Source organism: Jaculus jaculus, chromosome 12, assembly GCF_020740685.1.
Source record: "Jaculus jaculus isolate mJacJac1 chromosome 12, mJacJac1.mat.Y.cur, whole genome shotgun sequence".
Lineage (NCBI taxonomy): Eukaryota > Metazoa > Chordata > Mammalia > Rodentia > Dipodidae > Jaculus > Jaculus jaculus.
The window spans coordinates 64,732,318-64,748,344 of record NC_059113.1 but is presented as its reverse complement, the minus strand read 5'-3'; the positions used below and the strand labels follow the sequence as shown (position 1 = coordinate 64,748,344).

Here is a 16,027-nt window from a genome sequence, read left to right as displayed (position 1 = left end):
TGTGAAAGGCCATATTCATCAAGGATATTTTTGATTGGGGGAGTGGATGGATGGATAAATGAATAATCAATGAACAAAGTGATAAACAGTGTACTCTGTGCTTTTACAATCAGCCATCCGGAGTCAATATTCTACTTGCAAGGAACATTCAATAAAGTTTTCCTAAATGACTTTGCCACACTACACACAAATGTCTGATCCACTGGAGACATCAACAATACACTATATGAAACCTGGGTAGTGGTAATCTTCCCAGACTCTCTACTACACCAAGGCAATAAGAATAATTAAAAGCAACTAGAATTTATTGATTTAAAAATAAATTACCACAATTGGGTATCTGCAGGTTTGCCAGGGGAATATTCTTGCTGCTTTCATTTAGGCAGTACAGATCCTGAGTTTCTGGATTGGGTTTAGTCTCTTGGAGAGTCTTGATCCACATAATGTCACAGGAGCATGTAAATGGATTGCCCACCAGGATCCTACATGAAATAAAAATGAGACCCAATCAGGCTCTTTTCACCATGTTAACTAAACTAGAATTTGTGATACAACATTATGAATTCTTTCTAGCCATGAACCTTTGGAAGTCATACCCTTTCATAGCATGACAGTACTTATTATTCATTCACCTATCTAATAATTGCTATGCTGCTGTTATTGTGCAAACAGAATGATAGAGACTAAAGATAGCAGAGAGATGTGAAACTTTGCAGAATAATGTGGGATGATATATCTGAACAAAAACATACATGATATAATGTATCAAAGAATGTCTTATGTGAAGGTACCATAACAAATGTGTGATGGATATTATACAGTTATTAAGATGTTAAGAGAAAATGGCAACAGTGAGATTTCAGGACACTAACACTTATTTCTGACCAGGCTAGAGGCTTAAAAGTTGTCGTTTAGAAAGTCTCCATATGCATGTGCAAGTGTGTACACACAAACGCCCTGCCACCCCGAAGCTTGAGGTTTCTGAGGAGGATGTACTGATCTCCAGACTAAACTATGCAGCCCACTGTGGAAGGTATGCAGAGAAAGATACCACTATCTAGACCTCAGCCACACTGTCTGGATGCCTGTGGGTTATGATGGGTGAAAGAGGACGTGGTCAAGAGGAAAATAAAACCACAGGGGGGAAAAATCTTTAAATGCTTATTTATAATACTCAATGGCCTATTTAAGATGAATTCCATTTATGATAATGAGTCTTTAAATGAGCCCATTTTAAATCATTACATAGACTCTGCCTGGCATTAACCACAGTGCTTAAGATTTCCTGAGACAAGACCTGGGCTGTACGACAACATTTACTCCTGTGGTTTTATGATTGGGTTCTAAGAAGCTCAAGCATTCCCTAGAGGCTTTTCTAGGAGTTTCTTGGAGGAAAATGTGGTCATGGCAGACTGGTTTAATTTGTATCTGCTTGATTGCCTCCAAGTATATTGCCAATACCATAGTGGGAATTGAAGCTACGAGATATGCACTGTGATGTTGAAAGACCAGTAATGTAAGATGTTTCCTAGAGTCCTGAATGCATGAAAAACTACTCTTTCTTAACAAGAAGGTACAATTAAATCAGCAGAATTGATAAAGACTCAAAAGGATGCTTTAATCATGAATATAGTGATGTTCACATAACCACCCAGTGTTGCCTCCTTCCTCCACTCATGGTACAAGCACCCTTAACAGTGATATTATAACATGTTATAATAGTTAGTTTAGGTTTCCACCTGTCCTTCTGGAGAACATAATCCTTGACACAGAAAGCTTTCTTCCATTGTCCCCAGGGCCTAGCCATTTCTGTTCTGTAATGGGTATACTATCAGCACTGTCTGAATGAGTTGGTGAGACAAGCTGCACAAAGTGCCAAGGCATAAATTAGAAACCAAAACTCTAGTGCTTACTCCATCAGGAAATGATGTGGCAGTGTCCAATGCTGTTATAGTAAATACTCTAGTTACTTTCATACCTTCCTTTCACTTGGCACATCTATGCCTTTGTTAGAAAGGGAGACGTGCCACATGTCTTTGCCAACATGAGGAAGCTAGTTCAGCTGACCTCATAGTCATAAGGAGTAGAATAGTGATTGTCAAAGGCAGGGAAAGGTGTTGGGATGGGGGATAGAAACAGCTTTGTGACTGGTACAAAAATAGAATTAGAGAGCATAAGTTACATTGTTTATACTATAGTCAGGGAAAATACTAAACAATAGTTTCTATTTCAAAATAGGTAGAAGAATTTTGAACATTACCAACAAAGAATTGATAAATGTTTGAGATGATGGATACCTCAATTGCCCTGATTGGGTCGTTATGCATTATATACATACATACATACACACACACACACACACACACACACACATGTCATATTGTACCCATAGATATACACAATTAGTGTCAATTAAAAATTTTTTAAACGGAACAATCGTGCATCAAGTTTCTGAATTCATTTTCCCCCCTAAATAATTGCCAGTTGCCAAGACCTTCATCACACAGGCTTCTTTTCTACTTGCTAGTTTGCTACCTCTCCACCAGGGGCAACATCCAGCCAATGTGATTTCCATGTACATGGGGACATATTTTTATAAAGGCCATGAGCTTCTTGTCCTGAGCTCCTACCAGAATGGGCTCTCCTTCCTCCTGGTGCTAATTTGGGGGCCACGAAGTCACCCCGGGTACAATATGCTTAGACCAGAATTCCCAGAAATGGGAACTGCCTGCCAGTTCTGCTGGAACCTAGGGTGTATAACTTCTGGCAGGTAGGAATGCATCCCAACACAAAATTGACACCCTGTGAGTATGTCAGGCAGGGAGGTTCTCCCTGGGTTGGAGCAAAAGACCCCACTCATCCTAACATGAGCTGCCCCTGGGCCCCTCTCAGTAGAAGTGATGAGGGGCTCCACACTCAGAGACAGCCAGCACTCAGTGCAGATGTCGGCCTGGTTTCAGTCATACATCTCCAGAAGCAAAATTGTGCCTGCTCACAAGCATATCAGCTCACATATCAGCTTTGGGTGAGGGGGCCTGTATCTGGCCTCTTTCTTCAGGAGCTCTAGTCAGGTGCCTGGAGCTCAAGTTATCTCTAAGATCAGCCACCACCAGAAGCTAAAGCAGTGCAGGTGCAGGAGCCACTTTAGAAAGAAGAAAGCCTGGTTCCTTTCTCAGTTCTGTACTTCTGACACTTCTGGTGGCTGAGAGCATAGGCCTTCTCCCAGAGCAAACTAGGTCATGGCCCTGGGACCCTTTCTCTTCCTCCCTAGTTGCCTAGATCCCTGAACCCTGGCTGAAGTACCCTTGCTCTCTGCTACCAGTTTAAGTATATGATGGTCCCTCCCCGTGATTGTGACTTTCCTGGAGAAGAAAATAAACAGTGTAAACAAAGAAAAAAGCAAAGCAACAAAATTACATTAAATGTCCTGGTTTGGGCAACCCGCGGTCTCTTCATAGTCTTCAAAGGCCTTGTCCTTCCAGTCCCACATGTGCAACCCAAAGCCACTGCCTCGAGGCTCTTTGAGCACCACTGGAACAGCAGCCATTCATATTTGCCTCACAGTGATAACACTAAGACCTGAGCACCTTTGTAAATGCTGTCTGCTAGTCATAAATACATTTCAATGGTTGCCCTATCATTTTTAAGTACAGGAAATTAGGACAGAAAAATAAATATTAAAAATGCAGTGACACACCTAAAGGAAATGTTCACAAGTATAGATGCATAGGGAGGACAACTTCTCCTCCAGTGTTCACTGTACCCAAGCTTACACTGTAGCTGTGGACCAAAGCTGGAAAAGCTTTGTCTACCATGATTCCCTTTGTGATTAACTTGTTTTGTTTTAGGGCCTGGGTGAAATAGAAACTGAAGAGATTCTATGAGATATGAAATAATTTTAATGCAAAATGTTCCTGTTTTCCCTTTACTAGAAAGTTAATTATTTCTGCAAAACATAAGTCAATCTCATCATAAATGGCATATTATTATTGACATTTATATTTTAATCAACAACTTGAACAAAAACTAGAGAAAATTTTTTCAGAATTTTCTATAACCATAAACTTGCAAGGGCATTCATTTTAAAAATGCTTAACTATCCCTTTTATTAATTTTTTCCCCAAGAGCCAGACAAAATCATTACTTACAGTTCAGACAAGTCAAGATGACGGAAATGTTTCCTAGACAAACTAGTCAGCTTATTTCGGGTAAGGTTACTGAAAGAAATCAAATACAATAAGATAAGTGTGAAGTTAAAATGTCACAATTTAGGAACAATGTATTCAAATAGAAATTTTGTTTTCAAAATATAACTTTATTTGATCACATTGTGCCTTAATTAGATACAGTCATCTCTTTCCTTCATCTGGGATGATATCTTCATGGTGTTCTCTGCACCTATTATAGTTCTAACTTATTTGGAAAGGAGAGTTTATCTTTCAGATTGTCTATTTTTAATGTCTTTGTTTTACCCAAAAGTTTATGTTTTGTATGCTGATTGAGAATAAAGTGTTTTGCTCTATAGAGATCATGACCTTTTGAATATTTAATAAGTAAATATATAAAATAAAAATTAAAAATGATAAGTTCACTAGGGTAAAATACTTTTAAATATCATTAATATGTTGAGGCTATATGACACACAAAACTTGGAATAGAAACTGAATGTAAAATGTCTTTACAGGAGCTGAGCATCGTGGCACACACCTTTAATCCCAGCATTTAGGAGACAGAGGTATTGAGTTCAAGGCCACTCTGAGACTACACAGTGAATTCCAGGTCAGCCTGGGATAGAGTGAGACTCTACCTCAAAAAAAAAAAAAATATCTTGACAGGAAAGAACATACCTACGTAACAATACATATTGATGAAACTGTTCACCTATGACCTAGATAAGTGAATAATTCCACAATGAAAACAAGGGGAAAAGTCAGGTAATGAGAAATATGTCAGATTTTTTTTCTTGAACACACCATCTTCATACTTAAACCAACTAATGAAATGATGACCTACTCATAGCAAGAACACATTTATTGGCATATTTCAAATAAATAACTTTGTTAAATGGACAGGAGTGTTCAATCATCTGTATACCACAAGACCAAGATGAGACATTCCCAGATATAACCCTGGCAGCTGATTCACTCTGTAAATTTGTTCACTATTTAAATTTACTTAAAGTACATTCAGTACTTGGACCTCTAGACATGCATTTAATAAGTGACATGAATATAAAACAAACATCATCTTTCACAGAAACAGCCAAGATGTTGACCAACCAAAGGCAATCCTTCAGCTCTTAAGATCCTCTTTCTGCCCAGGAAAGCAGGTATCTGGCTAAAAATGAGATGAAATGCAAGATCTGATGGTGTCAGTGACCCTGGCCCACTACACACTTGAGGCCAGTCTGTTATGTCAGCCAGTGTCCTGAGCATGTGTCCAGTCAGGGAGGAATCAAAGCCCAGGAGCTAATACACCAGCTGGGACACTAGAGACCAATGTGGCTAGGGAATGAAGAACACTGACATCTCATAATTAGAGAATATATGTCCATCAGTATGTTCTCTAGGAAGATTCCTGGTTACCTGAACCCCTTCCACAACAGAACAATTGACAGAGACATACAGACAGAGAGGAAACAAAAAGGAGACAACTGTACACAGCTTCCCTGTAGTGGCCAAGCTCGGCCTGGGCACAGCTGCCTCTGTCTGGCTGCCAGCAACCCAGCACAGAGCAGGGTTATCGGCCAGAGAACAAAATGCGTTTTATGAAGCACACTCAGTATTGGAGCCAAAAGCCAAAAAGAAGGGAGAAGAAAAAAATCAACACTTCTCTGACTGTTTGATTACAACACTTTGCTAAGGAGCTAATTAGCACCTCTGCAAAGTGCCTAGAAAATACAAACATTGGTTTTTCTCACAGTCCCTGGGTTCTTAGGGGCTGGGCAGAAATTGAAGGCACCAAAACATGCATTCAGAGACCATTACTGGGGCTCTGGACAGTCACCATAGCACATGGTATTTACATGGACAGGGAAGGAAGAAGACTATGAGAACACAAGGATCCCATTTGATATTCCCTAAAACCTAAAGTGAAACAGACTGATCTCCTTCACATATTTTTATTGCTAGAGAGACTCAAAGAGATAATTATTGTATCTAGTATATCCTGGGAGCTGGAGAGAAACAGCTCTTAACACACATTTCTCTGTCAGCAACCTTGCACCTTACTGCATTGATAACTGAGTTAACAGTGCAATTTGCATGCTAGGGATCTAGGAGGGAAATCAAGTTCCAGGGGTCCTCAGCGAAGTACAGAAGGCAGATCCTCAGACTAACTCTTTCTTCCCCACTTCCATTCTCAAAAGGAATGGAAAGGATTTAATTTCTTGCTCTGTGTCATGTGGATAACCATACTGCTGACATCTGACTACTTTATGACTGCCTGATTGCTGGCCACTTTTCATTGTGTCATAATACTTGACAATAGCTACAAAAATCAAGAGTTTCTGAACTTTTGTCATTGTTTTCTTCCTGATGGCCATGTGGGAAAGGCTCTATGTAGAATATATGCATCTCTCTAGTGTCCCATCTTAAATAATACCACTTGAGGGAGCATGAGTAGATGCATGGATTTATGTTATCCTACTGGTTATCAACACAGAAAGCAGTCATGAAGTTTAGTAGCAAAGCTAGAGTTAGACACAACCTGTTGTCCACATCACAGCATGAGCGTAAATGAGGGGATGAAGTAGTCAGTACAATTTTGCTGTTGAATAATTTGGATCTAAGTTCAGCTGCAATGAGAATTACAAAACTTGAATCTTGAGGTCCTTAATTATACCTAAGAGCTGCTTGTCTTTTCCTGCTGCCTTCATGACATACACAGACACCCACTTTGCATAGGCAAACCACTCAAAGATAGGATGTAAACACTGAATTGTGTTCATAAAGTTCCTAGAGTTTTACCAAGGTTTTGCAGAATATTTTATATCTTAATTGTACAGATTTCACTTTAAAATTACTTCATCACTCATGCCACATGCACAAATTCATAGTATTGGCTTTCTGAAATTAAGGTTCCCCATAATATCAACACATCTCCACAGAACACCCAGGCAATTTACTCTAAGACAATGATTTCTTTTATAACTGGCCTGGAAATCAGGCAGGGAATTATTCTCTCTGGAGAGTTTACATGTTTTAAGAATAGCTAATTCTCTAAATATATGGATATTACAAATTTTATTTCCTGTGCTCTTGCATTTAAACATAGTGAGCCACCCAAGAAAGTTCTACAGCTTCCTCATACTGGACATTTCCTATGAAATGGGAATAAAAAGATCATTTGTAGCAAGTAAGATATACAAGTGAGAACCCTCTACATAAACTTTAAATTAGGAAACACTTTAGTTATAGTTGTACAGATAATTGGATCAGCAATAAATGCAGATAACATCTTCCTGAAGAAGCTCCCATTGAAAACTTGCGATACCAATCTTAGATTGGGTGCATGGATACTTTTCTTCTAGGTTTGGTCAGGAAGGCCACACTGCATTCACTTAATGGGTGTCCTCTAGTGGTCTCACCAGCAAACCACATAATAGCTCCAATTTTCCACATTTCCTACTGGATTGAGCAGACCACTCTTTAATAAGACTTAAGAGCAAACACTTTCTGCTGTTCATCATAATCTGAACCTTTAGCATTTCCCATGATTGATTCCTTTCTCCACTTTTATCAATCCAAGACAGACACTGTTGAAAAAAAAAATAAATAAAGGCTTCAAAAGATCCTATTATACAGGGGAAAGCATTAGTCATTTTTAGTTCCCTAAAATGTCCAAGGCAAAATCAGCTTTTTTCCATTCCACTAGTTTGATGTCTTCCAGGGAGTATGTTTTGATTCCAAGGAAAAGAACCAAGAACTTTGTACAAGGGCATAGTTTTCACATCACGGTCCATGCATTTGGCCTATTGCTCTGTCCTACATGGAAATGGCCCAGAAATTCATGAAAAGGAATAAACAGGCTGTTCTAAGTACCACTCTGAAGTCATTCAGAAATGCAACAAAAATCAAAGCTAATATTTCAAAACTATTATCACAGCTATACTAATGTTAAAAGAAAGAGGTTGAGTTGGCAAAGAAAGAAAATAAACAGAAAGAAAAACACCAAAAAAAAAAAAAAAAAAAACCCTGGGTCCTGGGAAACAGAAGAGTCCATCTCTACTTACATGTGCTGCAGGTTATTGTTTTTCAGAAATGCTTTATAAGCCACAAATCTTAAGCCAGAATCCACAACTGTCCTATGAAAACACAAATAACATTCAAATTAGAATTTACTGGCATGTGCCTGTTTGGCCATGGAAGATCACAAGAAAACTGAGCACTCACAGGTTTCTTAGCCCCACATAAGCTTCGACATCATCTTCGTTGATGATCTCTAACCTTTTCTGGTTTGCAATGAAGCTGCAACAAAACAGAAAGGAAAGGTCAGTGACCCAGAGTAGAGAACAGGAAATACTGGGAAACTTCCCACTTCATCAAGGTACCGAAGAAGATCTCTCTGCACTTCCCCAGCCCTCTCCATTGTTTAAAATCACACAAACATACCATGAGGGTAGTGAAATAGAGCGTGAATGAGAAGAATCTATGACGGTTCAGATTTCATGATCAAATGTCAGTTCATCACTATTTTTTTCTCATCTGTTTCTCATCTGCCAATGTTTTACTAAACAATTTCTGTTTTATTCCTCTTGTAAGGTATCCCCAGTGTAAAAATATGAAAACACCTTGGAAATAAATTTACTATCTCTCAAACATGTGCTACCAATATGGTGACAGCCCCAGAGATCTACTAGTCCTCACAATGCAGGAAAAATCACATGTCTCATCACATTGCAAGAAACATAGTCATGTCCTCCTTTTACTTCCTAAAACAGGAAGTACTTTTCCTCTCCCACTCTGTCCTCCTTCTTTTCCTGACCAAATGTCTTCTTTTACCTTTGGCAATGATAATTCCAATAGTACCTTTGATGGAACGCATTTAGAGTGCTCACATGGCAAGTGAATTCTCTATAAGAACTTACCTCTCCTCCCCACCCTCTAAATCCTCTAAATGTAGAGGCTAACTCATTAGTATGGTTAGTGACAGAGAACTCTATCCCTCTGACCATGATGATTGGTGATGATTGTCTGGGAGATGTGCATATGATCTCAGACCAATGAGAATCTTCCTTAAAATTAAACAAGTGAATCCTAGAAGAGGATCTCTCTTAGTCTCTGAAGTCATGGCTGAAAGTGACAGGAGTCTAGAGTTTGTAGAGAAAATATCTTCCAGAAGAAAGATACAATTGAAGAATAAGAATGAAATTAGCAACAAGAAGAAAAGAGAGCTAAAGAGAAATGAAAAGCGACAAAACCCTGTAGATACTTACTTAGGCCCTTGAATCCAGCCACCTCTGAAGCTAGATCTTACTAACCTAGTTTTAACCTGGATTTATGTCATGTCAATTAATGAAGTCTCTAATAGTAATATAGATATTAAAACTATCATCCCAAGGAATCTTGTACTCTGCCTTATGCTACAGCTGCTTAGGTACCCGTCTCTATTTACTTTTCTTAGCTCACAATCTATTTGAAGAGAGGACAGTTTCATTATTATTGTTGTTGTTGTTTTGAGGTAGGGTCTCACTCTAGCCACTCTACAGTCCCAGGCTGGCCTCAAATTTACAGTGAGCTGCCTACCTCTGCCCCTCCCCCAAGGGTTGGAATTAAAGGCATGTGGCACCACACCTGGTTCATCATTCTTAATATGTATCACAATACCTAGATAATTCCCTTACACAAGACAGGAAAAGTTATTAAGGATGGATGAATGGTCAACCAGAAAGATAACACTTGGAAGTTACCAAAGATATTACAGGAAGTCATGATAGGATGAACTTTTTTCCCTTTCTTTTTTGGTATTATTTAAAATACATAGCATATCTTAGTTGATCTGCTAAATACATATATCATCTGTTAGCTATGAGTTAAAATGGAAACAAGTACATTAAATGATGAGAGAGAGAGAACACAAACCATTAGTAGGTCACTCTGCTTAGTAGGAAAAGGAAAATGATAACAAGAAGTACTATGAAATTTTGAGCAAAGTAGAAGTAAAAATAAAAACAAATAGCTTTTCTCACAAAAGAGAAACAAATTTAAAAGGATTCATACAAATACTGCATCAAAAAGAAGCCTTGAGGCTAGAAGTTCACTTTCTTCTCTAAATCTTATTTCTCTGATACCCAGAACCAGCCACTTCATATGTTCAAGAAGGAAATGAGTAAATTTAGTTAATAACAGGTAATTCCTTTCTTGTCTCAATGCTCAACTTTTGGCATCAAGTTTTATGAAATGTTTCAAAGCCATCACATTTTAGCGGCATTTTTCATTTCTAATAATTTCTTTGCAGTTACACTTTTAGTTAGACTATATCACTCTTCTAAATAATTTAACAATAAGAGTTGGATTGCAGTGAATCCTAAGTAATTTCAACTTTTTTATGATGCTAGCAGCAGTAAAGGTAGGCTATGTGGAGGAGGTTTTCCTTGGATTCACTATGAGGACTTGAAAGAAGTCTGTTCTCTTCTTTCAGCTGAGGTAGCACAGTGCTGTCTTTCCAAGATCCACCCAAATTCTGCCTTTCTCTCTATTTTGACCACCATCTCATCTTTCCTGTTTATGACAGAGTGCTTGACACCTGACAAAAATCTAAACCCCATCTATTTATCTTTAACTGTTTGCTCCTGTGATAGCTAATCTCAGTTGTCATCATGACAGGATTTAGAGTCACCATGAAAAACAAATTTCTGGGATTTTTCTAGATTAGATTACATGCATTCTTCACTCTAGTGGACTGTGACCTTGAACTGTGAGCTAAAACAAACCCTTCCTCCTTAAATTGCTTTGGTCAGATATTTTGTCATAGCATTTAAAAAGCAATACATTTACTTATTCCATTTCTTTGATTTTTACTTCATTCTCACCATAGGCCTAAATTATAAACTTTCAGAATGTTCAATAAAATATAATAAGCTAAGAAGCAGAGGAAGAAAAGCAAAAGTAGAGACATTAGCAGGATTAGGAATTAGGATTAAAAATGCTAAAGTTATTGCAAAAGAGTAATATTTTAATTTTAAGCTTTCTGCTTAGAAATACCAAGAAAACAAGAAGATAAACTTGGTCACTGACAAATTCACATGGTCCATGAGAAAATATGCCAGATATATTCAACATTGCCCAATTCTTCTTGGATCTGAGACCAGACAGAAGACTTTGCCGAGGAAAAATAAATAAAAAAAAACAAAGACAGTGTGAAATTATAAAAGTAAGCAGCACAGGGAATACTTTTTCAATCTGGAGAAAGGAATGCCCTGGGTATATGTTTCTCCTGGTAAAAGTTGAGCATCCATGACAAGGACTGGTTTGTAGTTGGTGAGTTGCACCCTGGTCACTTACTCCACAGGGGCCTCTCACAAGACTATCATGAAGGTATCCACAAGCTCGTTGGTAGCTATTAATTGCTCATGAAATCTACTGCCTTCCCCTCCTGAGTGTTATTACAAACATGCACCATCACATCCACATGAATAATCTTGTATTTATCCCTTTCGATCTGTGTGCAAGAATATTTTGGGGGTGAATACCTGGCAGTCAAATTGCTGGACCATGAAGGATATCAATTTTTAATTTAGCAGGATACTAAAATCTGCTTTTCAGAGTGGTTATACCAAGTTACACCCCTTCCAACAATGTTAGAGAAACTTCCACATCCTTAGAAATAAATTATATTGTAAGATGTTAGACATCTTGTCAATCTAGTAGGAGAAGAAAGGTATATAGCTATTGAGTTTGCCTCTCAGGCTCTTTGTAGGTGAGCAGTTGGACAGAGGATTCTTGGTCATACAGATTTTATGTGGATTGCCTTTAAGTAGAGTTACTGGCTTTCCTTCTGATCCATGAGTCCTCATTTGGCAGTAGCTAAGCAAAATTCCTGAAACACCCATTCTCTCTCTCCCCCTCTATCTGTCTTTCTCTCTGTGTCTGTCGCTCTCAAATAAAAAAAAAAAAATTTAAAAAGTACTATCCATCTTGATCAAGTAGGCTTCAACCTAGAAATGCAGGGATGGTTTAACATGTGAAAATCAACATAATTCACCACATAAATAAACTTAACCATAAGAACCATGTGATCATCTAATTGCAGAAAAGACAAAAATACACCACCATTTCATGATCAAAATACTGGAAAGAATAGGCATGGAGGGTTTACATCTCAACACAATAAAGGCTATATCTAAAGTTCCATAAAACCCAAGTAATACTTAATAAGGAAAAATCCAAGGATTTCCCACTGAGATCAGGAACAAGACAGGGGTGTCCACTCACACCACTGCAATTCAACATAGTATTAGAAGTACTAATCCAAGAAATAAGACAGGAGAAAGAAATAAAAGAGATTCAAATTGGAAAGGAAGAAGTAGGCCCTATTAGCAGATAACATGATCCTATGCAAAGGACAAATATACAGAGAAAGAAAGCAGTAAGACTGTCCCATTTTTAATAGAAGAAAAATTAAATACCTTGGAACAACTCTACCCAAGTTTGTGAAAGACCTATATAATGAAAACATAAAGAAAAAAAAAAAAAACTCATGAAAGAAAGTGAGGAGGACTTGAAATGATGGAAAGACCTCCTATTCTCCTGGATAGGTAGAATTAATGTTGTGAAAATGGCAAGTCTACCAAAAACAATTACAGATTTAACACAATATCAATAAAAATGTCAGCAACATTCTGCACAGAGATAGAAAAAAAAATAATCACAAAATTCATATGGAATGGCAGAAAGCCTCAGCTATCCAAACATAGCCTCAGGGGAAAACAAACAAACAAACAAAAAAAAAACACTTCTGGTGGTGTCACCATATCCAATCTAAAGCTATATTATAAAGACCTGGATGGAGTGGAAAAAGATATAGAAACAGCATACAAGTGATAAGGAGAACACAACATACCAAAATCTCTGGGACACAATGAAGGCAGTTCTAAGAGGTAAATTTATAGGCTTAAGTGCCTATATTAAGAAATTAGAAAGGTCGCAAGTAAACGACCTAATGCTTTACCTAAAAGCCTTGGAAAAAGAAGAACAAGGCAAACCAAAAATCAGTAGACTGGAAGAAATAATAAAGATTGGGGCAGAAATTAATGAAATAGGAACAAAAAGAACAATCCAAAGAATTAATGAAACAAAGAGTTGGTTCTTTGAAAGGGTAAACAAGATTGATAAACCCTTAGCAAATCTGACCAAAAGAAAGAGAGAAGAGACACAAATTAATAAAATCAGAGATGAAAAAGGTAACATCACAACAGATTCCAGAGAAATTCAAAAGATCATAGGGACATACTATAAAAGCATATACTACACAAAGTATGAAAATCTGACAGAAATGGATGATTTCCTTCATTTTTATGACCTACCTAATTTAAATCAACATGAGATTAATCACTTAAATAGACCTGTGTCAAACAAGGAGATCAGAACTGTTATCAATATTCTCCCAACTAAAAAAATCCATGCCCAGATGGATTCACTGCTGAATTTTACCAGACCTTTAAGGAAGAGCTATCAACATTGCTTCTTAAGCTTTTCCAGGAAATAGAAAAAGAAGGAATTCTACCAAACTCCTTCTATGAGGCCAGCATCACCCTGATACCAAAACCAGGCAAAGATAGAACAAAAAAAAGAAAATAACAGACCAATCTCCCTCATGAATATAGATGCAAAAATTCTCAACAAAATATTGGCAAACAGAATACAAGAGTATATCAAAAAGATCATTCACCCTGACCAAGTAGGCTTTATCCCAGAGATGCAGGGAGGGTTCAACATATGCAAAGCTATAAATGTAATACATTACATAAACGGGTTGAAGGACAAAAATCACATGATCATCTCATTAAACGCAGAGAAAGCATTTGACAAAATCCAACATCCCTTCATGATAAAAGTCCTACAGAGACTGGGAATAGAAGGAACATATCTCAATATAATAAAGGCTATTTATGACAAGCCTACAGCCAACATATTACTAAATGGGGAAAAACTGGAAGCTTTCCCACTAAAATCAGGAACAAGACAAGGGTGTCCACTGTCCCCACTTTTATTTAATATAGATTTGGAAGTCTTAGCCATAGCAATAAGGCAAGAGACACACATAAAAGAGATACAAATTGGAAAGGAAGAGATCAAGTTATCATTATTTGCAGATGACATGATTCTATACATAAAGGACCCTAAAGACTCTACTAGCAAACTGTAAGAGCTCATCAAAACCTACAGCAATGTAGCAGGATACAAAATAAATACACAGAAATCAGTAGCCTTCATATATGCTAACAACAAACACACAGAGGATGAAATCAGAGAATCACTCCCAATCACAGTTGCATCAAAAAAAAATAAAGTACCTTGGAATAAACCTAACCAAGGAAGTAAAGAATCTCTACAATGAGAACTTTAAAACACTCAAGTGAGAAATTGCAGAAGACACTAGAAAGTGGAGAAACATCCCTTGTTCCTGGATTGGAAGAATCAATATTGTGAAAATGGCAATCTTACCTAAAGCAATCTACATATTTAATGCAATCCCTATCAAAATTCCAAAGGCTTTCTTCATGGAAATAGAAAAAACAGTCCAAAAATTCATTTGGAATCGCAAAAAACCTCGAATATCTAAAATAAAACTGAGCAACAAAAATGAGGCTGGTGGTATCACCATACCTGATTTTAACCTATACTACAAAGCCATAGTAACAAAAACAGCATGGTACTGGCACAAAAAAGAGACATGTAGATCAGTGGAACAGAATAGAGGACCTAGATGTAAGCCCAAGTAGCTATAGCCACCTGATAGTCGATAAAAATGCCAAAAATACTCATTGGAGAAGAGACAGCCTCTTCAGCAAATGGTGTTGGGAAAACTGGATATATATCTGCAGAAGGATGAAAATAGATTCTTCTCTCTTGCCATGCATAAGAATTAAGTCCAAATGGATTAAAGACCTTAACATCAGACCTGAAACTCTGAAACTGCTAGAGGAAAAAGTAGGGGAAACCCTTCAACATATTGGTCTTGCAAAGACTTTCTGAATATAACCCCAATTGCTCAGGCAATAAAACCACAGATTAACCACTGGGACCTCATGAAATTACAAAGATTTTGCACTGCAAAGGACACAGTAAAAAAAGCAAAGTGGCACCTACAGAATGGGAAAAAATCTTCGCCAGCTACATATCTGATAGAGGATTAATATCTAGGATATACAAAGAACTCAAAAAGTTAAAGAATAAGGAATCAAACAAGCCAATCAAAAAATGGGCTATGGAGCTAAATAGAGCATTCTCAAAGGAAGAATTATGAATGGCATATAAGCATCTAAAAAAATGTTCTACGTCACTAGTCATCAGGGAAATGCAGATTAAAATACATTGAGATTCCATCTCACTCCTGTCAGATTGGCCACCATCATGAAAACAAATGATCATAAATGTTGGCAGGGATGTGGAAAAAAAAGAACCCTTCTACACTGCTGGTGGGAATGCAATCTGGTCCAGCCATTATGGAAAACTGTGGAGGTTCCTAAAACAGCTAGAGATTGATCTACCATATGACCCAGCTATAGCACTCCTAGGCATATATCCAAAGGACTCATCTCATTTCCCTAGAAGTATGTGCTCAACCATGTTTATTGCTGCTCAATTTATAACAGCTGGGAAATGGAACCAGCCTAGATGTCCCTCAACTGATGAATGGATAATGAAGATGTGGCATATTTATACAATGGAGTTCTACTCAGCGGTATAGAAAAATGAAGTTATGAAATTTGCAGAAAAATGGATGGACCTGGAATGGATTATACTAAGTGAGGTTACCCAGGCCCAGAAAGCCAAGCGCCACATGTTCTCCCCCATATGTGGAT

The 16,027-nt window shown here is 37.6% G+C and overlaps 1 protein-coding gene across 8 annotated transcripts in view; it reads right to left on the bottom strand.

Annotated features, from left to right (window-relative positions):
- Positions 1–16,027, bottom strand: part of Ntrk2 (neurotrophic receptor tyrosine kinase 2) — a 426,243-nt gene that overhangs the window by 390,655 nt on the left and 19,561 nt on the right. For all 8 annotated transcript variants that reach the window (XM_045131575.1, XM_045131576.1, XM_004667007.2 and 5 more), the window contains 4 exons: positions 8,394–8,468; positions 8,234–8,305; positions 4,149–4,217; positions 328–482 (listed from right to left, as the gene is read on the bottom strand). In XM_045131575.1, coding sequence (XP_044987510.1) covers positions 328–482; positions 4,149–4,217; positions 8,234–8,305; positions 8,394–8,468 — 371 coding nt within the window. The remainder of the gene's footprint in view (positions 1–327; positions 483–4,148; positions 4,218–8,233; positions 8,306–8,393; positions 8,469–16,027) is intronic.